At 41.1% G+C, this 26874-nt stretch overlaps 1 protein-coding gene and 1 pseudogene across 1 annotated transcript in view; both read right to left on the bottom strand.

The window, feature by feature from the left end:
• Positions 1 to 4067: 4067 nt before the first annotated feature.
• On the bottom strand, positions 4068 to 7182 carry LOC129466779 (uncharacterized; annotated as a pseudogene).
• A 13311-nt stretch (positions 7183 to 20493) lies between these two features.
• LRIG3 (leucine rich repeats and immunoglobulin like domains 3) overlaps positions 20494 to 26874 on the bottom strand; it is a 47180-nt gene continuing 40799 nt past the window's right edge. Inside the window, exons 15-19 of the mRNA XM_055249420.2 lie at positions 25731 to 26183; positions 24782 to 24940; positions 22765 to 22908; positions 22394 to 22669; positions 20494 to 21152 (exon numbers count right to left, since the gene is read on the bottom strand). Coding sequence (XP_055105395.1) covers positions 20908 to 21152; positions 22394 to 22669; positions 22765 to 22908; positions 24782 to 24940; positions 25731 to 26183 — 1277 coding nt within the window. The 3' untranslated portion in view covers positions 20494 to 20907. The remainder of the gene's footprint in view (positions 21153 to 22393; positions 22670 to 22764; positions 22909 to 24781; positions 24941 to 25730; positions 26184 to 26874) is intronic.

Below are 26874 nucleotides of genomic sequence, written 5' to 3'. Positions count from 1 at the left end.
CATATTTTCTCTTCATTCAATAGTAAATGCACAGACATTTCTAAAAATATGGCCTCACTGAAAATAAACTCAATAATAAATATTAAAACATATAATAGATTTAGTTCATATATTTCTTTCCAACTATCCTCTCAGAAAGTCATTGAGCCTTCTTGATTGTGAAAAGGTAGATACATAACTTGACTGCTTTTACCAATAGATATCTAACTGGTCACCAAGTAGTATCTTAATCATACAACACATCATTAGACTTAGCTTATCATTAATCTTTACACTACGGTCAACAGGAGTCCAGAGTTTATGAGCCATCGCGTTGGATTCTTAGAAAGCATTGCATTGGTGGGCAAGCATGATTAGTTACATCTGGCCACAGGGCGAAGACCTAATGTCTGAAGAAAATGATATTACAGTTCACAAGCTCAAACGCAATTGAGGATTAGGACCTACAGCTTCCAGTTCCACACAAAATACCTGTCATGACCTAACCTCTTAAATAGGCTTTACTTTCACTTATTTGTAAAATATTCGAGATGCTGTGGTTGGTTCTCAATTAGCCAAGATGACTACATATTTTAAGGATGATTTTCATTCACTCCATCTTCCAAGTCTATAAACTGAGTCATGTTTTTCCCCACCCTAAGTGTAACTTTTTTTAATCCTGCCCTCCTTCAAGGTACAAACTCGTCTTTCAACCCCCTTCATTGACACACTCCTTGGTAACAGTTTACACTTGTCTTCACCTCAAAATCACTATTCAACTCACCTAGGTTCTACCACCACTGCTCTTCTGATATTGGTTTGACAGAGTCATAAGAATGCTCAAAACCAAAGACCATTCCTGGCATGCCTTCTATTGGAGTTTTCCACAGAATTGACATAGAAAGAACATGTAGGTTCATTCCTAGGCTCAGGCCCTGAAATTCTCTGTTTCTCTGTCTCCTTCTCTCTGTTTCATCAGTAATTTTTAATTGTCTACCAGATCTCTCTAATTGGCATATGAATATGCTGGGCTTTTACTTATCATCTTATAAAACAAAACCAAACAAACCTCTTCTTACTTAGTTTTTCTTTTGCAGTGACTGTTCTATTTCTTGTTCCTCTGACAGTAGAATTGAAAGGGTTGTTTATATTTTTTGTATCTAATTTTTTCCCCTCCCACTCTCTCTTGAACCCATTGTAATCAAGCCTTGCACCCATGAATCCATCAAAACAGTGACTATCATGGTCACAAATGATCTCCACATTATTAACTTTACTGATAAATCATCAGTCCTCATCTTTCTTGTTAGCTGACTTGATATGATCAGTGTATTAGTCTGTTTTCATGTTGCTTTAAGTGTTACCGGGGGTTCCCTTGCTCCCAGAGCTTCCAAGATGGTGGCAAGCCTCGTGTTCTCTGACCTGGGGTTATTGGCCTCACGGATTCCAAGGAATGGAATCTTGGGCCACGCGGTGAGTGTTATAGCCCTATTAGAAGCTGTGGGTCATGGAAGAGAACCATGGAACCCAGTGACTACTCTTCAGCTCGATTAGGATGAACCCGGGCACTTAGCTGTGCAGGAGCAATGGCAAGCCTTTAGCCCAATCGGGAGTGGCAATGGGTGCCTCACTGGATCAGGAGCACAGCGGACACCCTGCTGCATCCGGAGGGATGGAAGTCAATGGCGGGTCTGCGACGGCAGCAAACAGCAGTGGTGGGCGGCGAGCGAAAGCTCAGCTCGAGCCATAACACAGACCAAAAGAGAGTGCAGTTGCAAGATTTAACAGAGTGAAAACAGAGCTCCCATACAAAGGGAGGGGATCCAAAGAGGGTAGCTGTTGCTGGCTCGAATGCCTGGGTTTATATCCTGATCATTGTCCCTCCAGCTGTGCTCTCAGGTGATAGATGATTGGCTATTTCTTTACCTCCTGTTTTTGCCTAATTAGCATTTTAGTGAGGTTTTTTTATTACCTGATTGGTCGGATGTGAGCTAAGTTGCAAGCCCCGTGTTTAAAGGTAGATGCAGTCACCTTCCTAGCTAGGCTTAGGGATTCTTAGTCGGCCTAGGAAATCCAGCTAGTCCTGTCTCTCAGTACCCCCTCTCAACAGGAAAACCCAACTGCTGTTGTGGAGTTTGGCTGACAACCACTCTAACTGCTTCCTGCTGAATTGGGGCATAGTAGGGTTGTGCAGTTGAGATTTCCTCTGGAGGTGTGCCTTCGATGTCATTAACATCAGATCATGGACTAGCAGGCCAGTCCAGGGGTCCACAGTAGATTTTAGTCATGGACTGCATCTGGGGCTCCATTTGAAGAACTATTTATAGTTTTACAGCTTTGATTCTGGAAGAGAAACTTAACAAGGAGGTTAAAGATACAGGGATTGAAATGTATGGCCTGCAGTGCGGGGGATTATTTCTTTGGCACACTTCACAGTTCCTGACTATCTGCTTGATAGATTCGAAAAGGCCTGGTCCAGTAAATAATGATTTGGCCATCTGACGGGTGCTATCAATGCCTAAGTGAAAGGTTTGGTGAAGGGTTTTAAGTAATTTCCATTGGTCAGCTGCAGGCAGAAATATTTTTCCTTCTTCAGTGGCTAGCCTTCCTGAGGGGAGAAACTATGTCCTCGTGAGGTTCCCCATTCTATTTCTTCTCCTGGATACTGGGGGTTGGTTTCCCAGAGGGGATTACCCCATACTAGGGGTCTTTCTATAAGCATTTCTAATGGAGGGTCCTGCCTTGTGGCTTTTTTGGCTTCAATATCCACTTGGCAGTTCCCTTCTATTTCCCTTTCCTTTCCTTTCTGATGAGCCCAGCAGTGTAAGACTGCCACCTCTTTAGGTTTCTGTACAGCCAGTAATAATCTCCTAATGGCTTCCTGATGTTTGATAGGTGTTCCCTTGGAAGTTAGGAATTCCCTTTCTCTCCAAGGCAAACAAGAATTGAGAGTCAGGATGTACAGGGATGCAGAAAAAGGCATCCTTAAGGTCCAGAACTGTAAACCACTCTGCTTCCTCTGGTATTTGGGAAATCAGAGTATAAGGGTTAGGTACAGCTGGGTATAGAGGGACAACGGCCTCATTGATATTCCTGAGATCTTGCACTAACCTCCACTGTCTGCTGGGTTTCTGTACTCCTAAAATTGGAGTATTGCAGGGGCTACTGCATGGTTTTACTTGGCCTTGGATTTTAGGTCCTTAACAGTCTTTTGGAGTCCTTGTTGGGCCTCGGGTCTAAGAGGTACTGCTTTTGGTAGGGAAAGGAGGCGGAATCCTTTAGTTTAACTTGAACGGGATGGGCATTCTTTGCTCATCCGTATTGTCCTTCTGTTGCCCAGCCTTCAGGATTAATTCCTCAAGCAGGGGACAACAAACAGGTGTTCCTTCTCCTATGTTCAGGTGTATAATGGCCCCTGCTTTTGCTAGGATGTCTCTCCCTAACAAGGGAGTGGGGCCTTCAGGCATAATTAGAAAAGCATGTGAAAAGAGTAAAGTTCCCCAGTCACAACTTAGTGGCTGGGAGAAGTATCTAGTGACTGGTTGTCCTAGGACCCTTCAGATAGTGACAGATCTGGAGGACAGTTGTCCAGGACAGGAGAGCAAGACTGAGAAGGCTGTGCCAGTGTCTAGGAGACAGTTAACCTCCTGGCCCTCAATGGTCAAGCATAACTGGGGCTCTGTGAGGGTGATGGCATGGGCTGGCACTTGCCTCAGGCACCCTTAGTCCTGCTGCTCGATTATCTGGTTAGTGGCTTCTGACTCAGAGGACCTTCATTCCCTGGGGCAGTGGGCCTTCCAGTGATTCCCTTGGCATAAGGGGCATGGACGAGGGGGTGGGTTATTTCTACTTGGACAATCTTTTTGAAGTGTCCTTGTAGACCACACTGGAAGCAAGCCCTATCAGGCATTCGATTTGCCCAGGCTTTCCGTGTTCCAGAGCCTCCAAAGTCCGCTTGCCTGAGGGCCATGACAAAAGCGGTGGCCTTTTTTGTATCCTGTTTGTCCCGTTCTGCTTGCTCCTCCTGATCTCTATTATAAAAACTGAGGTTGCCAAGTTCAACAGGGTTTCTAAGTTTTGCTCCAGGCCTAAGGCAGACTTTTGAAGTTTTTTTTCTAATGTCTGCAGCTGACTGAGTGATAAACTTATCCTTTAAGATTAGTTGGCCTTCAACAGAGTCAGGTGACAGGGAGGTATGCTTCCTCAACGCCTCCCTTAGTCTCTCCAGAAAGGCAGTAGGATTTTCTTCCTTTCCCTGTGTTATAGTGGACATCGTTGAGTAATTCATAGGCTTCTTCCTAGTTTTCCTTAAGTCCTTCTGGCATGCAAGTTAACAAATATCTGCGACACCAATCTCCATGTTCTGATTCTGTGTCCCAGTGGGGATCTAAACTGGGAACTGCCTGCTGGGCTGTGGGGAATCATTCTCTTTCCTCTGTTGTCATCCTGTCATTGACCTGACTGAGACACCAGAGATCGCCAAACCCTTGGGCTGCAGTTATGGCGGCACTTCTCTCATTTGGGGTTAGTGTCTGATTTAGCAGTAACATTATATCTCTCCATGTCAGATCAAAGGATTGTCCTAATCCTTGTAAAACATCAATATAGCCATCAGGGTTATCTGAGAATTTACCTACGTCTATTTTAATTTGCTTTAAGTCTGAGAGAGAAAAAAGTACATGCACTCTGGCTGGGCCGAATTCTCCTCCCACTGCTTGGTGGGGGCATAATCGGGGAATATTGGCACTCTTTGGTTCACTGTTTACCCCTTTGTCTATCTCTTTTTGGACAGTTTGGGTTAAAGGGGGGTCCTTATTAGTTGGGGAAGGAGTCGGGGGCTTGCTGGGGTAGGGAGGTAGACTCTGAGGGCTTCCTGTAGGGCATAAATCACACTTTTTACATAAGCATATTGTCTCTTAATGAAAAGAAAGTTTGTGTGTTTGGCATTCCACTCCATTTGCCTTATTTTCTACAAAAGAGGTCTAGCTGTAAGATGGTGTTATACTTTATACTTCCCCCAGGAGGCCAGGTTTCTCCCTCTTGAAGAGGACACTGTGGCCAGGTGGTACTGCAGATGAATTTAAGTCGTTTCTTTCTTAGCGTCTGAGGGTCAAACTTGCCTCAATTCTCCAGAATACATCTTAGGGGCATTTTTTGCCTTGGTGGGGAACCAAGAACACAGGGATGCCAGCACCCCTAGGCATTTTGCGATGAGCATTAGTCCTAGAGTGTCCTCTATGGTACTAATGCTTATTCCTTTCCAGGGTGCGCAACCACCCATTGACTTCTGCTTATCAGATTAGTTATGCTCACTGATGCAGCAGTCCTGCGCCCCTTTTCCCACCTTTCTTGACCACAGAGAAAGGGGTCTGGGCTGCTGGATTCTAGTGGTCCTTTACCAGGGTGCCCAACATCGCCTTTGTGCTCAGGGGTGAGTCCTAGAGCTGGGCTGGGTTCCTATTTCATAACAACCCAGCTGCCCCATCAAGTTGCATTCCCATAAACAGTTCTTATTCAAATTCATTTCAGAGAGGGTGTAGGTAACCTTCTGAGTCAGGATTGAGTAGTCTTTTTTGATTCTGTAGGTACTTTAAGGCTTGGCTGAGTGCAAACAGCTCACACATTTGAGGAGACCAATTATTAGGCAATTTTTCTAACTCTGCTTCCAGAAGAGTCTCCCTATCAATTACTGAATACCCACTGTGGTTTTTTCCTCAGTCACCTGGGAGGAACCTTCTATCATCCTGTCCTGAAGGGAGTTCCTCCTAGGTCTGGTAGGACCTTTGTATAGTAATTAAGATTTAAATCCCCTGTTAGGAAATCTGCTGGGTTAAGGGAATTATCAGTGGTTGGTGTTAAATTACCTTTTTCTAACAGGATAGCCCCATACTTTAAGATTTTTGAGTTAGTATGCTACCTTTTTCCTTTTTTGACTTAGGATAATTCTGAACTGGTGAGGTGTGCTCACAATGAGGTTTCCTCTAAAAGTTTCTTTTCTACTTTCTTCTGTGAGCAAAGCAGTTGCCACTGCAGATGGAATGCATCTGCGGGTTACTGGGTTAAGGGTTTTTGATAGGAAAGCTACAGGTTGTCAGTGGTCTCAGTGTTTTCAGGCTACGCCCTTGTTTACACTGACAACAAGGTAGTATTGGAGTGTTATGGGGTCACGGAGAAGACCTTCAATTATCAATTATAGGTTTTAAATTTACCCTGGCTTTTAAAGGAATAAGGCACACTGTTTTCTACTATTACTATCTTTCTCTTTGACTCTCTTTTTCTGTCTCTCTCCTCTGTCTCTCTCTCTCCTCCATCTTTCTCCTCTGTCTCTCTCTCTCTCCTCCGTCTCTCTCTCTCCTCCGTCTCTCTCTCCTCCATCTCTCTCCTCCCCCTCTCTCTCCTCCCTCTCTTCCCTCTCTCCCTCTCCTCTCTCTCTCTCTCTCCTCTCTCTCTCCTCTCTCTCCTCCATCTTTCTCTCTCTCCTCTCTCTCTCCTCTCTCTCCTCCATCTTTCTCTCTCTCCTCTCTCTCTCCTCTCTCTCCTCCATCTTTCTCTCTCTCCTCCATCTTTCTCGCTCTCCTCCGTCTTTCTCGCTCTCCTCCGTCTTTCTCTCTCTCCTCCGTCTTTCTCGCTCTCCTCCGTCTTTCTTGCTCTCCTCCATCTCTCTCTTAGCCATTTACAAACTTGGGGACCTGGCAAAGGTGGTGGAGAACGGGTCCCACCTAACTGCCCATGTCGAGAGTTGTATACCTAAATCGGGAAGGACACCAGGGATAAGACTCCCTGGGTTTATTGTCCAGATGCCTAAGGATGCAGCCTAGAGCTTCCTTAGATCCCTTTGGAGATACAACTTGCTAGAGGAAATGAAAGTCTGAACCCTTAGTGCCTAGGAGGCAGGGATCAGAGGAAGTAGATTCAGAGGTAAGGAGAATTTTGGGGCTACAGTTTCAAGAAAGTCGTGGTTGGGAGCCAGGAGGTATGGGTCAAAAGTAAAGGTAGGGGTGCACACATGGGCGACGGTTGAGTAGAGGCTTCTGGCTGTGCCATGATCTCAATGAGTTAATGCCAGGAGTTCAGGATGACAGCTTTCTGCCTTTAGTCGGCCCTCGGCTTCCCCAAGAAAACTGAAAGTAGAAGCTGGTTGTAGGCTCCCAACCTCAGATAGACTCACACCTGAGTCTTAAGTCCGGCGGCCACGCTAATCATTTTTAACTGGCTGACAGGTGCCCAGTATTTTCCTCCAATTCTAAGGAAGGATAGGACAGAATAGCAAGCAAAAGTGGTACAATATTACTCACCACTTTGGAGGACGCTTCGTGGTCGCCAGAATGTTGCCGGGGGGTCCTTGCTCCCAGAGTTCCCAAGCGAGCTGCTTCCAAGATGGTGGCAAGCCTTGTGTTCTCTGACCTGGGGTTATTGGCCTCACAGATTCCAAGAATGCAATCTTCGGCCATGCGGTGAGTGTTATAGCTCTATTAGAAGTTGTGGGTCATGGAAGAGAACTGTGGAACCCAGTGACTAGTGTTCAGCTCGATTAGGACGAACCCAGGCACTTAGCTGTGCAGGAACAATGGCAAGTCTTTAGCCCAATCGGGAGTGGCAATGGGTGCCTCACTGGATCAGGAGCACAGCGGACACCCTGCAGGATCCGGAGGGCTGGAAATCAAGGTGGGTCTGCGACGGCAGCAAACAGCAGTGGTGGGCGGCGAGCGAAAGCTCAGCTCGAGCCATAACAAACACGGACCAGGCCGGGTGCGGTGGCTCACACTTGTAATCCCAGCACTTTGGGAGGCCGAGGCAGGCGGATCACGAGGTCAGGAGATCGAGACCACGGTGAAACCCCGTCTCTACTAAAAATACAAAAAATTAGCCGGGCGTGGTCGCAGGCGCCTGTAGTCCCAGCTACTCGGAGAGGCTGAGGCAGGAGAATGGCGTGAACACGGGAGGCGGAGCTTGCAGTGAGCCGAGATTGCGCCACTGCACTCCAGCCTGGGTGACAGAGCAAGACTCCGTCTCAAAACAAACAAACAAACAAACACGGACCGAAAGAGTGCAGTTGCAAGATTTAATAAAGTGAAATAGAGTGAAAACAGAGCTCCCATACAAAGGGAGGGGACCCAAAGAGGGTAGATGTTGCTGGCTCGAATGCCTGGGTTTATATCCTGATCATTGTCCCTCCAGCTGTGCTCTCAGGTGATAGATGATTGGCTATTTCTTTACCTCCTGTTTTTGCCTAATTAGCATTTTAGTGAGCTTTTTTTTATTACCTGATTGGTCGGATGTGAGCTAAGTTGCAAGCCCCGTGTTTAAAGGTGGATGTGGTCACCTTCCCAGCTAGGCTTAGGGATTCTTAGTCGGCCTAGGAAATCCAGCTAGTCCTGTCTCTCATAAGGACATATCTAAGACTGGATAATTAGTAAAGGAAATTGATTTAATTGACTCACAGTTCTGTAGGGCTGGGGAGGCCTCAGGAAACTTAAATCATGGTGGAAGCGGAAGCAAACACGTCCTTCTTCATGTGGGGGACGGAAGAAGTGCCAAGCAAAGATGGAAAAGCCCCTTATAAAACCATCAGATCTCATGAGAATTCACTCACTATCACGAGAACAGCACGGGGATAACTGCCTGCATGATTCAATCACCTCCTATCATAGGTAAATTGAATCATGTGTGTGATTCAATTCCGTGTGTCCCTCCCACAACACATGGGGTTTATGGGAACCAAAATTCAAGATGAGATTTGAGTGGGGACACAGCCAAACCTGGACACTCCCAAATCTCATGCCCTCACATTTCAAAACCAATCATGCCTTTCCAATAGTCCTCCAAAGTCTTAGCTCATTTCAGCATTAACACAAAAGTCCAAGTCCAAAGTCTCATCTGAGACAAGGCAAGTCCCTTCTACATAGGAGCCTGTAAAATCGAAAGCAAGTTAGTTACTTCTTACATCTAATGTAGGTACAGGCTTTGAGTAAATACATCCTTTCCAAATGGGATAAACCGGCCAACACCAAGGGTCTACAGGCCCCAATCAAGTCCGAAATCCAATAGGGCAGTCATTAAACCTTAAAGTTCCAAAATGATCTGTTTTGACTCCATGTCTCACATCCAGGTCACATTGATGCAAGAAATAGGCTCCCGTGGCCTTGGGCAGCTCCGACCCTGTGACTTTGCAGGGTACAGCCTCTCTTCTGGCTGCTTTCACAGGTTGGCATTGAGTGTCTGCGGCTTTTCCAGGCACAGAGTGCAAGCTGTCAGTGGATCTACCATTCTGAGGAATGGAGGACAGTGGCTGTCTTCTTGCAGGTCCAGTAGGTGGTGCCCCAGGGGGAACTCTGTGTGGGGGCTCCGACCCCACATTTCCCTCTGCGCTGCCCTAGCAGAGGTTCTCCATTAGGGTTGAACCCCTGCAGCAAACTTCTGTCTGCACATCCAGGCATTTACATAGATCCTCTGAAATCTAGGTGGGAGTTCCCAAACCTGAATTCTTGACTTCTGTGTACCTGCAGGCCCAATACCATGTGTAAGTCATCAAGGCTGGGGGCTTGCACCCTCTGAAGCAACAGCCTGAGCTGTAAGTTGGCCCATTTTAGCCACAGTTGGAGCAGCTGAGATGCAGGGCATCAAGTTCTGATGCTGCAGACAGCAGGGGGGCCTTGGACCCCCTAGGGGTCCCTCCTAGGCCTCCAGGGCCTGTGATGGGAGGGGCTGTCGTAAAGGTCTCTGACCTGCCCTGGAGACATTTTCCCCATTGTCTCAGCAATTAGCCTTTGGCTCCTCATTTCTTATGCAAATTTGTGCAGCTAGATTGAATTTCTCCCCAGAAAATGGGTTTTTCTTTTCTACTGCATTGTCAGTCTGCAAATTTTCCAAACTTTTATGTTCTGCTTCCTCTTGAATGCTTTGCTGCTTAGAAATTTCTTCTGCCAGAAACCCCAAATTATCTCTCTCAAGTTCAAAGTTCCAGAGATCACTAGGGCAGGGACAAAATTTTGCCAGTCTCCTTGCTAAAGAATATCAAGAATCACCTTTATTCCAGTTCCCAGCAAGTTCCTCATCTCCATCTGAGACCACCTCAGCCTGGCCTTTATTCTCCATATCACTATCAGCACTTTGGTCAAAGCCATTCAACAAGTCTCTAGGAAGTTCCAGGCTTTCCTACATTTTCCTGTCTTTTTCTGAGCCCTGCAGACTGTTCCAATGTCTGCCGGTGACCCAGTTCCAAAGTCACTTCCACATTTTCACGTACCCTTATAGCAGCACCTTCACTCCCAGTACCAATTTACTGTATTAGTCCATTCTCATGCTGCTATAAAGGCATATTCGAGACTGGGTAATTTATAAAGGAAAGAGGTTTAATTGACTCATAGTTCCACAGGGCTGGGAGGCCTCAGGAAACTTACAATCATGGCAAAAGGAGAAGCAAACACGTTTCTTTACATGGCAAAAGGAACAAGTGCCAAGCAAAGGGGAAAAAGCCCCTTATAAAACTATCAGATCTCATGAGAACTCACTACCACAAAAACAGCATAGGGGTAACTGCCCCCATGATAAAACTACCTCCCACTGGGTCCCTCCCACGATATGTAGAGATTATAGGAAGTACAATTTGAGATGAGATTTGGATGGGGACACAGCCAAACCATGACCGTCAGTCATTCCCCTCTCCTTGACACTTTCTTCACTTCTCTTTCACTACCTTTGCTTCTTTTCTTCCTACGTAACTAGCGGCTCCTTCTCAATCAGCTTAGATGAATACTCCTCATCTTCCAGACCTGTTACTGTTGGAGAGGCCCAGAGCTCAGTCTTGGACCTTGTCTGTTTTCTGTCTATGCCCACTCCCAAGGTGAACTAATTTGGTTCAAAGGCTTTAAATACCATCTCTATGCTAATGACTCCTGAGTTTATACATTCATCCTAGATTCATATTCAACTACTGCCATCTTGACAGTTCCATTGAGGTGTCCCTCAGAATCCATACATCTATCCAAAGCTGAGCTGTTTTTTTTTTTTGAGATGGAGTCTTGCTCTGTCGTGCCCAGGCTGGAGTGCAGCAGCACAATCTCAGCTCACTGCAACATCCGCCTCCCAGGTTCAAGAGATTCTCCCTCCTCAGTCTCCCAAGTAGCTGGGATTACAGGTGCCTGCAACCATGCCCAGCTAATTTTTGGTATTTTTAGCAGAGAAGTGGTTTCACCATATTGACCAGGCTGGTCTTGAACTCCCAGCCTCAGGTGATCTGCCTGCTTCAGCCTCCCAAAGTGCTGGGATTACAGGCATGAGCCACAGCGCCCGACCAGCTGACCTTCTCTATGAACCTCATCCTTCCACAAACTCCCTCATCTGAGATTTGAAAACTCCATCCCATGGTACTTGAACCAAACACCTTATGGTCATCTTTGAATCCACTTTTTATGTCATACTCTGTAGCCAACCTATGGCTATATAAACAATAACCTCACTACCTTTACAGGTATAACTCTAGTCCAAGTTACTATCACGTCTTGCCTGGATTATGAAATGGTTACAGTCTTCTTGCTTCCAGCCTTGCCCTCTTTAGTTTATCATTAGCATAGCCATAAAATGAACCTGTTAACATGCCTTCCCTCTGACCAAAGCCCTTCAACTTCTATGCCTGTCCCATAGTGAAAAAGCCAGAGTCCTTGCATGTAAGGCCATTTTTAGGACCCCTGTGTTAGTTACCTCTCTGGCTTCACGTGTGACTCCTTTCTTGGCCAGCTGCTTCTAGCTACCTGCTCCTGCCCCAACACCACTTCACTGGCAGTTTGTCCATTCTGTGTGGAGTGCTTTTCCTGCACATAACATGACTGGGTCCCTCACTTCTTTAGGACATAGCTCAAATGAGGGAATTTCTCCTATCTAAAATTTCAGCCCCCACCCCAGATACCAGTAAACTCATCTCCTTGCTTTTTCTTTCTAGCACTAGTCACTATGTAACATACCATATAGCATTTATTTTGCATAATCATCTATCCTTCTCTATAAGCTCAATGAGGATAGCATCTTTTGTCACTGTATCTTCTGCAGGTAAACACAAAAAAGTGTTCAATGCATGTTTGTTGGATAAATAGTAGGCAATGAATACATTTTAAAACTCTTCGTTGATCATTTTTCTTTTACCTTTCTGAAAACTCTTTTCAGGTTTCCTTTTAATTCCACTTCGTTTGTCCCCTATACTTTTGTATCTTATCGACACACTCAGCAAACTCTCAGAACCTAGACTCTAACTTGCATGCAAGTGATTCTCGCCTCTTCAATCTTGAGCATTTTCACATTATACCCACTTTCTAAGAGCCTATTGGAATTCTATTTTAGTTTTCTAATAGATCTTTCAAATTGTATAAAATAAAATGTATTATGTCCTCTCTCTAAACTTATGTTTCATATGTTGCTTAGTGATGTTAAACTCCATCTAATCACAAAAGCTAGAGCCACAGTCTCTTCCTCAGTTAGGAAATCCCTTTATGGCCAGAATAGCACTATGCCTTAATCTTCACCCAGCAAATATAAACATATATGCATGTGCATGTGCCAAATATATGGTACATACACATGGCTACATATGAGACGTAGAATTAGAGAACATATTTATGGACCACACTCAAGCAACATAAAACAACACACACACACACAGCAGTGACAGAGACTAAAGTCAGTGCTCTATAAAGCTCTAAGTCAGAAAACTGGCAGAGCCAAAAGCTTAATCAAGAGCCGAAAGTTCCCGTGGTGTTGCAGGAAATGGAGGCAGGCTCAAACTGGACATGGGAGCAGGGCTCTCCACCTACGGAAACAGCAGTGACCACTGACGAGGACTAAGGTATATGTCAATCTGTGAACTTACAGTGCTTGAAGGAGGTAGTACTTGAGCCAATGCCGGTCAGCTCTGTGACTATGACAAGTACCTACATCATCCCTAGCTTTTAATACAAAAGCTGGTTCTGGACTAAGAGTCCCGTGGTACCACAAGGCAATCATAAAACCACTAAATAGGGAGAGTCAATCCTAAAAGGAAGAAAAGGAAAAAGATAAACCTGCAAACAAAAATTCCAAAGCACACAACCAAAACTAAGAGAGATGGTAAACGAGACAGAAATTGTGTCAGTTTTGAAAAAATAAAAATACAACAATCTTTGTGATTTTGAAATAATTTTAAGATTATCAGAGACACAAGAAAGTAGCACCGTATAATTTTGTGAAACGCAAGCAGGCAGATACAATTTAATAAGAAATGGCTAAAAACAGAAACATCTAGCATTCTGACATATGTAAAGATACAGCCCTTGACATAAAAAAGGACTTTTTAGACTGCAGCTAAAAATTAGAGCAGTAAGATAATTCATCTGAATAATTAAGATAATTATTCACCTAGAAAGAACACGTGAGAGGAAATGAGAAATATAAAAGATTATTCGAGGCTCCAAAACACATCTTAAAGGGATTTGAGAATTTAAGAGCAAATGGAAAGACAAGTAAGCAGTTTTCTAAAAGGTCACGGTTTTTCCAGAATTATAACAAATGTTCAGATTAAATGTGCATCAGGTCAGGTATGTTAAATAAACTCACATTTAGAACCATAACAATGAAACTGAAAAGGATGAGAGATAAAGCAAAAAGACTTAAAAGCTACCAGAGGGAAAGATGGATCAGCAGCAGAGTACTAACAATAGAGTGAGAACAGATTTCAACAAATGATTCTGAAAGTCAAGTAAAACGACCACCAATTTAATACTTTCTATTCACTAAACCATAATTCAAGTTAGGGCAAGATGAGGATATCTTTAGACCCACAAAAGCCATAAGAACATATTTTTTAACAGGTTAAAAGAATTCCTAAGAAATACACAGCTGGCTCTTGAACAGTCTGAATTTGAACTACATGGGTCCATTTATATGGAGATTAAAAAAACACACACACACACGGACCAAAAGTACAATATTCAAGGGATGCCAAACCTTCATATAAGGAAAGTTGACTTCAAATATGTGGGTTTCACAGGGCCAACCACAGGACTCGAGTATGTGTGGATTATGGTATACACAGGTGCTCCTGGAATGAATCCCCGGAGTATACTGAGGGACAGCTGTGGTTTATCAAGAAGAAAAATTAACCAAACATGAAATTAAAGTGACTGAAGGAACGGTAAAGTATGTTGGTCATTCTAATAAATGTGAATGAAGACGATGTAGGTGAGCAGGAAAAGTTTGTTAAATCACTATCTTTTCTTTTCTGGGAAGACAAAGAAGTATAACCCTTTATTAGTAAAAAAAAAAAAAAAAACAATAGGAGAGGGATAGAGAAAACATGTTAAAATTTTAGTGGTAACTTTACAAACAATAAAAATATAACTAACCTGTAAGTTCCAAACTAGCAAAGGAAAACAAGAAAAAATTCAAGTCAAGAAAAGGAGAAAAAGAAAAATGATGAGAAACAGAACAACAACAAAAAAAAGAAATAGTTCTGCAGAGCATGGTGGCTCACGCCTGTAATTCCAGCACTTTGGGAAGCCGAGGCAGACGGATCACAAGGTCAGGAGTTCAAGACCAGTCTGGCCAACATGGTGAAACCCCGTTTCTACTAAAAATACCAAAATTAGCTGGGCATGGTGGCGGATGCCTGTAATCCCATCTACTCAGCAGACTGAGGCAGGAGAATGGCTTGAACCCAGGAGGCAGAGGTTGCAGTGAGCCACTACACTCCAGCCTGGGTGACAGAGTGAGACTCTGTTTCAGAAAAAAAAAAAAAAAAAAAGTTCCAAAAGTATTCATAATTCTCAAATGATAATAGCATGAATTCACTGTGATGGTTAATTTTACATGTCAACTTGACTGGGTTAAGGGATACCCAGATAACTGGCAAAACATTATTTCTGTTTTTGAGGGTGGTTCCATTAGAAATTAGCATTTGAATCAGTGGACTGAGTAAAGAAGACTGCTTCACACCAATGTGGACAGGCATCATCCAATCCATTGTGGGCCCAGATAGAACAAAAAACAGGAAGAAAAGTGAATTCACTCTGTTGTAGAACTGGGAAATCCATCTTATCCTTGTCCTTTGATGTAGTTACATCGTGTAACTGTCCTTTGATGTAACTGAAAGTTACATCATGTTTTCTGGTTCTCAGGTCTTTGGGTCAGGCTGCATTAACTGGCTTTCCCAGTTCTCCAGCTTGCAGACAGCATATTGTGGGATTTCATAGCCTCCATAATCACATAAACCAATTCCCATAATAAATCCTCCCATATATCTCTATATATCCTATTGGTTCTGTTTTTCTGTAGAACCCTAATACACACGCCTATAAAAAACTATCGATGACCATGTTGGGAAAAGTTTTAAGTATATTTCGATTATAACAGACATAATTTTTTTATTGTGATTAAAACAACACAACATAAACTTACCATCTTAAAATTTAAGTATATGGCTCAGTAATGTTAAGCATATTCACATTGTTCAGGAACAGATTTCCAGAACTTTTCCATCTTGCATATCTGAAAATCTATACGCATTAATCAAGACCTCCCAGTTCCCCCTCCTGCCGGCCCCTGTAACTACTATTCTACTTTGTTTCTTTGGCTACTTCAGATACTTCAGAAATGGCACAGTAAAATTGGAAATGACAAAACTGGGAAAAATATACCAAGCAAATAAAAAATTAACTTTGTAATGAATAGACAGATATCAGACACTCCAAGCAAGTTAAACCTTGAGTAACATTGATTTTTAAGAAGTGGGCCATGGGAGATACATCAATGAAAGAGACCAAGGAAAAAGACCAGCAAGACAAGTAGGACTAGAAAAATGTAGAGTCAGAAAGGTGCTACAACAATGTTTTAGTCCAATAAAATATGAACTGTAAACATATGATCAAGTTTGGAAGTTAGGAAAACTGGTGATCTTGGCAAAAGCAATTTCAATTGAACATGAACAAATTTTGATCTTCCTAGGTTGAAGAGGAACTAAGATTTTGAGATGTTTGAATGAGAAAAATACGAGAGGGGATAATCTAGAGGCAAGGTTCAGGGAAGATAGATATTGCATTACAGGATTCTCACAATCATATTTATAGGTTGAGGACAAAGTTAAGATGGAGGGACAGCAACTTCTCACTCCAGCTACATCACTATAGTTCGTTCCCCCATAAACCCCATACTTCTTCACTTGGAGCCACTCACTGTTCCTACACACACACACAAAAAAAAAAAAATCTCGATGCACATGGCCATCTCTTTACCTTTAGTAAACTGCATAAGTTGACTTCCTGCTAAGTGCCCACACATCATCTAACTCATCATGTGATTACACTGCTAAGTGCTAGACCATATCATCTGGCGATTGTCAAAAACACAGATTGTTTTACTTCATTTCTTCCTAGAAAGTATCTGATTAACACAGAGGTTAACTGTTGTTAGTATTTCTTATACAATGATACCACAGCTGGCTTAGTAACTATCTCCTTCCCTGTGATTTTCTCAGATGGTTCACAGGGTTCTACGGGAAAATAACTATTATGCTTGGGGTAAAAGCAAAAGCTTTGTCTTAGAAGAACTGGATTCTGCCAAGTGAGAAAGAAGAAAAAACATTTCAGGACAAAAGTTTTGTCATTTATCTAGCACTTTCTTGAGAGAATATTTGTCTTAGTAACGTTACCATAGCCATAGCATCTAAGATAGCACCTAGCACTGTAGCCACTCAAATGTTTACAGAACTGAAGATGAGATAATATATACAATGATGTTTAGTTTATAAAAGGACATGGTGCATAGCGGCGGATAAGAAGTACTGTATGGTCAAAACATTTGGGGGTGATGAGAGCATGGCTTGAAGGGTGAGCTGGGATGTGTACGAAAGGTCTTATATGACATAACTAGGATTTAAAATTAGTCATCGAAGGTTTTTAAACAGGGAGGTGGCCCATTCAGATTTACTTTAGAAAAAAGTATTTCTGGTGACAGCAAAGACAATGGATTGGATAAAACAGAGGAGGAGAAAGACTAGTTAAAACACTGCTACAAAAGACAAATAAGGGGCTGAACTTCAGCTGTGGCAACGGGCTAAGAGGGAAGGTATCATCAGCCTTGAGAAAACTCAGGAGCAAAACCATCAGGAATGGTGATTACTGGTGATTAAACAAGAAAGAGAGTACCAGAACTGGAACTTCTGTGGAATGCAGGTGGAGAAGAGAGGTAATTGGCTTAGCCTGGGACATGCTGGTGAGGTGCATGTAACACTTCCAGGTAGTACAGTTAGAAAGTAAACATTCAGAGACAATCACTGCCAATTACAGGGGCCTACTGAGCTATAGCATTTAACACACCGATAATAAGTATTTATTCATGAACCTGCTTCCTGTCCCACTGATAATTAGAATAAGATTTTATTCATTTTTCACATCACCAGAGCATAAGAAATGTTTGAAAACCGAGTGTATTGTTACCAAATTTCAACTCTGAGCTGTAGTTAGATCAAAATAAAGCCATAGGAAGTAATCTCAAAATAACCAACAAAACAACTACAATAACCTCATAAAAGTATTAGGTGTTGTACTGAAGAAAAAAAGAATTAAGAAAAAAGTTATACTTGTAAAATAGAAGACAAAGTTCAACATGAAACCCAACAAAGGTATATAAAAAAATTATAGAAGTAAAGCAAGAACTGTACAGTTGTGAATTCCTTTGTCATATTCTTTAAAATGTATTCTTAAAATTTCTTTAATTAAAACATGTAATTTTAATTAAAAGCCACATGTGAATGCTGGTTTAACTTTTCTGGTATTCATGGATATCAACCATCATATAGGCAGATATGGAATCCAGATCTGACACTAAAAAAAAATAGGAATGAAAAATGAACTTGTAATTTTTACAATAGTAAGAATGGACTTGATAAATTATGCACATTTTAATCTAAAATATAGACTTTCATATGTTTTATCTTAATAATATACCTTGAGTAAAATAAAACGTCTTTGTCAAAAGACATCTCATTCAGTAACAGATTTTTCAACAACAACAAAAAACCAAATGGCCCACGATATTGAGATAATTCAGAAAATATGTGGGCAAGACCTCTTCTCTATTAAAATAAAATACCAGTGAAAATACTTCCGTGCCATTTTAGCTCCCATTTGAGACCAAGCAAGACAATTATTTCAGGACTTTCCTATTACACATTAGTTTAAGAAATGCCCCACAAAAAAGGTTAAGTTCTGGCACCTAGATATTTCTGGAGTATGAAAATTATTCAATTCATGAAGAAACTGTACCTCTCTTTGAAGACTAATTGTTTTCTTGGCAGGGTATTGTGTTATCCAATGTGTTAATAGAATGCTGTCTTAAACGATGAGTTCAAAATTATCCTATTACATAAATCTGATCATTTCAGATTGCAAGAGTGGGAAGGACAGCTCAGGCGTTTTGCAACGACATTCTTCTCTTGAAGAATACCAGTGTAGCACATCTATCATAATATTGGTTATAAATTACTTCCTATCACATTGAATTGAAAGAAAGAAAGCCTCCCAAGTTTGTAGAAACACCAAACCACTTTCCTTCCTTCTGTCAATCTTTAAAAAGTAGTACGGCTCTATTCTGAGCAGTAACTTTTGGTTTCTTTCTGTAGAAAGGCTGTGAAAATAAATTATATATATTCCACAGATACTTAACTTTCATAAAATTTTGCCAGAACTAAGGAATATTTTTCCCCAATATCCTACAATTAGTGCCAATAGTGGAATTAAGATAAAAATAATACAGAAATTTTGTGAATATCTATTAAGATACGTTGTACGTGAATTCATATCAAAAAGCATAGGATGATTAAACTGGAATTTTTAAGTATTCCTCCAAGCAATGTGACATTTATCTACATTAGGCTTTTTACCTTGAGTCTATGTTACTTTAGGTTATCTTACCACCTACTAGATTGATTTTGTTAATTCAATATGGAGTCTCAAAATCATATATATTCTTTTCCTGCAAATGTCAAAGAGAAATCAAGTTCCTACTCTTTCTCCAGACAGTTAAGATTACATCTAATCCACAAATTTCAGCACATACACACACAGTAAAAGGGTAAAATCATACTGATGTAGCGTAAATCTAATTTTTGAATTTCAGGCGTTAATGATTTAAACCTTTGTGCTTAAGTATGGAAAAATTAAATCCTTTAAAAGAAGTTCATAATAACTGAAAAAGGCCCCATCTGGCAATAATGAAGACAAATTAACAATAAAATTTTGAAAATCTGGCAATATGATCAAGCCAAAGCATACGAAATTACTTCTCTGTACTTAGTCACTGGTGGTCCAAGGAAGGATCAACTTCCTGTCTTGGACTCTGGCGTCTAAATTAAAGCAGGAAAATCGACTGCAATCTGGGTTCCAGGCTTCTGGCTCACAAGCAACAAAGCTCGAAACTCACTAAAAGCAGGAAGATTTTACCCCCAACGTATTCTCTAAGAAGAATCCGCTTTTTGAAGAGCTGCTTTCAGTTTAGTTCAAACACAAGGCAATGGCATCAATTCACACCTTGGAGGTTACTTGATTTTTAAAGCTTATTGTGCTATATTAACTCCTTTTGTGCCAATTTATCTTGAGCAAGAGGGTTTTTCTTTAAACTACACATATGAGCTAGAATTTACTAAAGAAGAAAAAAGTTTTATAATCTGAGTTATTAAACTGAATTTTTTTTCCGTTCAATTACTTTGAATTGTGTCATCTACTTTTGAAAATATGGTTATGTTCATTTTTCTGTGTATATATGCCTGTCATGTAATTACATTTTTCAATGAATACTGTTTTAAAACAAATGTCTTAAATAGTTTTATGTGCTTAAGTAACAGATTTTATACTTAGTTTTTAACCAAATCTTGATGATCAAAGAAAATATTTTGGTAATTGTTCAAGAATAGCTTAGAAGTACCATTTATATACAAACTGCTCCTCCAGCAGAAAATCAATAAAAACAGAAAACAATTCTACCAGCATCTCATTATAACCTGGAACGGTGCATGAAAGTCCACTTCTGCTATAGCCATTTTAGTTATAGACATGTGCAATAAACCACCCGCTTGTCATAAGAAAAGGGACGGCAAAAGTGAAACTACTTGGATAAGCATAAGGCATTAGACCACGTAAACCATTATTATAATTAAAGAAACATGAATTGAGCAGTGATTTATGGAATGGTAGTTGTACTATATTACACCAGATTATAACAACGAATCTTTTTTTGTTCATAGATTTAGAAATAAATTAATGTACCTTAAATCTCTGTAGCTCCTTCTCGTTTACAATTGTGCTTTCATATGCACAATCTGATTTCAATCTGTATTACAACAATCCTGGGAGGCAGAAAGAACGGTCATTTTTGTTCATACTTTAATGGGTTAAATATAATTCCCATCAGTTTGAGACGTGATAATGTGAACTAATTAAGCCTAAATTGTGCTGAAAATAATAAAAATTGTTATTGTATAAATGGGGCTTGGCATCAAATTGACACATTTTATTAAATATAATGTGCAAAATATAATGAAGTAACTTCTATTTAAAACACCGTACAAGGCAGGTATTATTTAAAATGCTTTAGTAACTCATTTTCCATAAAAAGAAATCTGGCATTATAAAAATACATAAAATAATCATGATTTATATCATTAATTTACGTAAGATACTTTTTTGCATAAAACAAAGTTAAAAAATAGTTTTAAAAGGTATTCTTATATGAGCATCATTCCCAGTATAAAAATTTTCATAACTTTTTGTAATTTTGGTTCATCTGTATAAATAAAGCATCTTTATCCTTTTAAAATTCATAACTCCATTTAAAAAACATAAGATTCTCTCTCTTTTAAATAAAAGTTCACTTGAGGTAGTATGTTAAGCTTTTCCTTTGGTCTCATTCAGTCTATGTGTCCAAGTCATAAGACTGAAAATTTGGAGTCCTGTAGTTTTCTAAAGTCTGTTTAAAGGTACAAATGTGATTTTCTTCCTGAAAATCTGTCCTTTCTTTCCCATCTTCCTCTGACCCAGAGTCCAAGTCTGGGGAAGAATGAGCTTTCAAATAAAAGGCTCTTGGCTGACAATCTGATGGCTGTCCAAAGCTTGAATAGGCATCTAGGTGAGGTCTCCTGAGAGCTTTTCCAAATGTACCTGAAAGAAAGAAACACCTTGAGCACGTGGGTCCCTTTGCTAGCATGTGTATCAATAAAACCCACTGCAAATGAAGAAACATCTTACCCCATGAATATGAGTAAGTGTTTTCTACAAGTCCACATTATGGCATTCACATACATGTACATCTGTGTTACAGACAGATCACTTCTAGAATGGAGCAAAAGACAATTTGCCCTCCCTCACATTTACATCCACTGAACAAATGCATCTATTCTTTATCATTTCTCATGACTGGCAGTAATGTTAATGGTCATGCAATAAAGTTCCCCAATGTAAGTTTCCCCATATCCTAGCTGAGAGCCCACCAATTTTGGTGACGGGTGCGTTGGATGGTAACATCCAAATTAACTGAGGCTAAATATAGAAATTTTCTTTCAAAATAAACGTGTGTCCTGCCCTTTCTTCATTAATTGTAGCCAAATATTACTCAATTGAATCAAATTCTTGCCTCAGTCATACAAAGCATATTCTTTTAATTTTTTCCAAAAAAGGAATATAAATAATTCCACTGTGATAAAACATAACATTTCGTAGAAGTTGGGTAAAATATTTGAAAATTCTCCTTTTTTTATTTTATTGTCAACATGGCAAGTTGTGGCTGATTTTCCCATCTCTCCGTTCAGTGAAAAGATGACCTCAGCTCTTCCATCCTATTATCCCCATGCATCAGACGAAAAAATTCACAACCTAATCTCAGTGCCAGCCAGCATCTACCACCACTGACTTGGACTTCAAGGCTGGTTTTCTTTGCCAAAGGTAGTCCAGCTTGTCAGACTAGCAGTTGTTGCTAGGTAGGACGCTGTTTTCCACCCTTCGACTGCGGGTTCAGTTGGAAGCCAGCAGACATACCAAACCACAATCACGCGGAGCACACAACTCCACCCCAAAGGCCGTGGGAGCCCAAAACCACTTTTTCCACATGGCTGACAAGCTGAGCTCCTGAGTCCTCCCCAAACCCTTGTCTTGGAGTAGATGCCACACACAGTGCTACCCAGAAAGCTCCTGGGGCTTAGTTATAGATTAAACACATCATCAAGTAAAATCCCACCTCTGACTTTGCTTTTGGAGGCATTTACACTAACTAGTCGGATGTCACGGCAGCCTCATTCAAGAAACCATTTTATGCCGGTTTGACACTCAAGGCTCTCATTGCTCTCTCACACACAACTTGGAGTATGGATCCTCAGACGAGGTACCTGCTAACTTAATAAACTTACCCATGAAAGAATTACTCGAGGCAACTGACGCTGGCTCTGGATTTGCGCTAAAATCTAAAGAGGACTTGTTTAGACACAGATTTTTCATTCCAGGTCCTTCATTTTGAGAGTAACTAGTGTTAAGTAGCTTCCTCACATGCGAAGGCCATGCTATATTACTGAAGCTCCGTTCACAGGATTCTTCTGAAGGATGAGAACATGGGTAGCACTCCTTTTTCTTTATGTAACTGGGCTCATAGTGGTCCATTAAAGCTGTTCTTGGGTCAGGACTGCAACCTTTTTAATTTGGGGGTAATAACAGAAGGAGATTACAGTTAGCACATCTAGAAGTCTAAGAAACAGAACTGTACTCAAGCAAGAAAACCACCTACCTGTATGATACGTTTCAAAAGGATCTGAGCCATACACATTTCCCTTCAAATACACAGGGCCTGTGGATCCCAAAAAGGGACAAAGGAACAGATCTGTGGCAGCTTCCACATCAGCTTCACTGCTATTGTCAATATGGCAGGTACCTTTGAAACAAAAATCTTAGTCAATGATCCAATTATTCAAGTACCATTCAACATTCTCCCTAGTTTTGGCATCTTCCATATTTATAGGTGAAAATTTGACTAGAACATCACACAGACAAAAAAATTGCAAAAATTTACAGTAGGGTTTTAAAAAAATTTATTAGAGGACTTGATTAGCCATTGTGCTAGGTGTGGCGGCCTTACTGCTCACTTGGTTTCTACAGGAAACTGATGAGTGTGGATCCTGCAGCCAAAGCAGCCATGGTCTAAACCACATACCATCAGCACTGTCCCTTTCTTACAAAAGGTCCCAGATGACCAGAACCAGGATTGGCACTTGGCCAATGACCTCTTAATGCCCATCTCAAAGATAAGCTCAGCTAAACATATCATCTCATGGGTATCTGAACCAAACAACACAGAAATGATATGCCATTTACTGCTGGACACAGTAGGTGAAGAGTAAGTGATATCATCAGGGTTAGAGATGTCACAATGACACATGTGTCTGGGAAGCAGAAACTGGGCAGTCAGAGGTGGTGGGCTGAGAGGAAAGCAAATATGCAGAATGTGATGCAGTAATGCTGGTGGCCCAGAGCTACTCTGGGAGCAGCCTCATCTCCAGCCCCAGCATCTAGGCAGCCTGGCATTATTATGCCCCAGTTCTGTCCCTTCAGGTTTTCCTTAAGTGTCTTTTCAGTTAAGCCCATTATACTTTAATGAGCTTGGGTCTCCACTCTTTGCCTCTAAATGGGTCTAACTAGAATACTCACTTCTATGCTCAGATCCTCTAACTCTACGCTATTTCTGGCTTGCCAAGCACTTTTAGTTTATCTCACCTCTGACGAAACTATGAAATTGAAAACATACACTTCACTCCCAACTACAATGTCTGGCACAGAGCGTATAATAAATACTTACGGGAAAAGTTGGTCATGTATTTTAGAATAACATCAATGGCTTCCACTTGCTGAGCCCTTAATATGTGCCTAGCGCCACGCAGTTTTCCATCTTCATTTCATTTGCACAAGTACCTCACCAGAAAGTACTGCATGTGCCCCACAGTACATGCAGTAAGTAGTAGGAGTCAGTCTTGTACCAAACCTGCGCTCTTGTATTATGCTGTCTCCATTATTATTCTCAAAACTATGCAGCGTTGAAAGCAAGGGTCAGAATTAGACTTCTCAAAGAGGCTGGGCGCGGTGGCTTACGCCTTGTAATCCCAGCACTTTGGGAGGCCAAGGTGGGCAGATCACCTGAGGTCAGGAGTTCAAGACCAGCCTGGCCAACATGGCAAAACCCCGTCTCTACTAAAAATACAAAACCAAAAGAAAGCATTAGCCAGGCGTGGTGGCATGTGGCTGTAGTCCCCGCTACTTGGGAAGCTGAAGCAGGAGAATCATTTGAACCCAGCGGGTGGAGGCTGCAGTGAGCTGAGACCACACCACTGCACTCCAGCCTGGGCAACAGAGTGAGACTTCGTCTCAAATAAATAAAAATAAATAAATAAAAAATAGACTTCTTAAAGAAAATAATGTAAACCATTTGACTTTTAAGGCCATTCATGTAACCAGTAAGGGCCAAAGAACATTTATAACGTAAAGGATATACAAATATCCTTTACACATGGAATAATTACGTTTTTCTAAACCTACTAGTCTTTTTTTATTGTTAGAAACAAAGATTTATTTTTTTCCTAGTATTTAAGAGAAGGGTATAGAACTATACAATTTCAACCTTGCTAGTGATCTTGGGCCAGGTCCTTAATTAACGTCAGTGTTAATCAATATCTTGTGAAAATGAGTATCATATCTGAGCTTTCCACCATATGACTTCAAAACAATTACAGCCCACGTTCATTTTAAACACTTACCACTACTGTCATGTTGTGGTAAGAAAAATCCAGCACCTGAAGATGTGACAAATTGGTGGTGGCTTCCACTTTCTGAAGACACGTACCCATCCTGCCTGTCAGCTAACGTTCCCTGAGATGACAAATAACTAGGAGTATCTGCTGGCAAGTTGGTCTCATCTGTAATAAAACAGCAGCATTTTATTAACCAAGAATGATCGTTAATTGTCCCACAGGCATCCCGGGTGAATGGCATAGACTATTTTGGCTTCTGCATACATCAAATTAGGGGAGATCTACTCTGGCAAAACCATCTCGATTGTACAGTACTCTGGAATGGCAAATTAGGACTTTGCTGCTCTGGGACGTATAAGCTGACTTTCTGTTTTATCACCCATTGGATGCACCTCCCAAATTTCAAAACAACAAATGCTTAAACAGATTTTTTAAAAGGCTGAAGGCCTAAGAATTTTCATGGGACAGTATCTAAGCTTTCGAATTATACTTGATTATTGCCATATTCCCTGCTTAATATTACTAATCAATATCTGACTGCACATACTAATGAAGTCACAACCCCTCTTCCACTAATAAAATCCAACCTAAGTACATGCACATACGCATACACAAGACATACAACTACTGCAGACAGTAAACCTTATCATTAAAGGGCTGTTTCTGCTTCTCCATCACTATCTCATGAAGGAGTTAGAAATATTTTAGTTCGTGACTTGGATTATGTCTCACAGCCACAGGATATCCTGATGTCATTTTAACAAAAATATTAATCTTTAAACATCAGCTTTATTTGGGGCTGGAGTTTTTTAGCGAATCATATTTCTGCAGCTTGAAACAAATGAGTCACCCTTCTGAGATGAACTCAGACTGCAAGACACACATTCTAGAAGTATCTGCAGAACCACAAATACACATGACTCCCGTGACCTGTGCCAAGCTTCTGTTTACACACCTGTGTTGGTAATGCTGCAATCTTCATTCCTCCGCCTTGTGTGGTATATGATGACCACCCACACGAGTGACGTGCCCACCACACAGCAAACCACGGCTATGATCACGACACCCACAGTGGCCCATCCGTCATCGTCTAACGATGGGGCGGTCATCTGAGGGGAGTCGCAGGTCGGAGTGGGGATCACACTGAGGCGCACGTTTCCTCTCTCAGTGCCAAGGGTATTAGACATCTCACACGTGTATTTCCCAGCATCACTGACATCTGAGTCCACAATAATCAGAAGCTGATTGCCTGCTGCAAAAAAGTGCCTCTCGGTTACCACCAAAGGGCTGTCATCTTTGGTCCAGTTCAGTTTGGGGGGAGGGCTTCCTCCAGCAATGCACTGTAGGACAGCCGTTTCTCCCTTGGTTACAGTTCGGTCCAACAGTGGCCGCAAAAATGATGGTGTTTCTGAAATAAGAAGTTATGCTTTTAATTTCCCAAATAAAATTTAGTTTCCATATCATAAAATGTAGCATTTAAACTTATTCAAATTGTAACCTAAAATTTTATTCTCCCACAACTTACTGGACATGCTTTTTTAAGAGCCTAAACATATACAACATTCAGTATTTCACTATTCTGCTGTCATTTACTCATAACACCAGTTAAGCATAATAGCTACTATTTTTAAAATCTCAACTTCCCTCACTTTTGCAAAAGTCGGGAAGCTGGTTGCAGAGGGGAGAGTGGAAAACAAACGCTTTTTAAAAATAGAAAGTATAAAAATAATTTCAAGCACAAGGGTATGTTGATAAATAAAAAAAATCAGAATGCTTAAGTTTTTTAAGTGAAACTTTTTAGGGCCGGATGCCTAGGCCTACATTAAAACTCTGACAATAATTTACTTTTATTATTTAGTATCTTAATAGGTTACTTTAATTAGCTCTTTCAAAGATACGTGAATAATAATTGTGTTTACATTTTTAAAAAGCATTTGTTTAGGTAAAAGATGAAAAAAAAAACTCTGACTTCCGGAGAGGTATGGTAGGCCGAGAAAAGAGAGTAAGGCCTTCCCAATTGTTCCTACTTTTTTTTTTTTAATGTTCTTTATGGTGTTAAGACTACTGATATAGACAGCACAGTGGGGAAATTAGAGGAG

This window comes from Symphalangus syndactylus, chromosome 17 (genome assembly GCF_028878055.3).
Source record: "Symphalangus syndactylus isolate Jambi chromosome 17, NHGRI_mSymSyn1-v2.1_pri, whole genome shotgun sequence".
In the NCBI taxonomy this organism is placed as follows: Eukaryota; Metazoa; Chordata; class Mammalia; order Primates; family Hylobatidae; genus Symphalangus; species Symphalangus syndactylus.
Note: the sequence above shows the minus strand (reverse complement) of the source record. Positions and strands in the feature narration are given on the sequence as shown.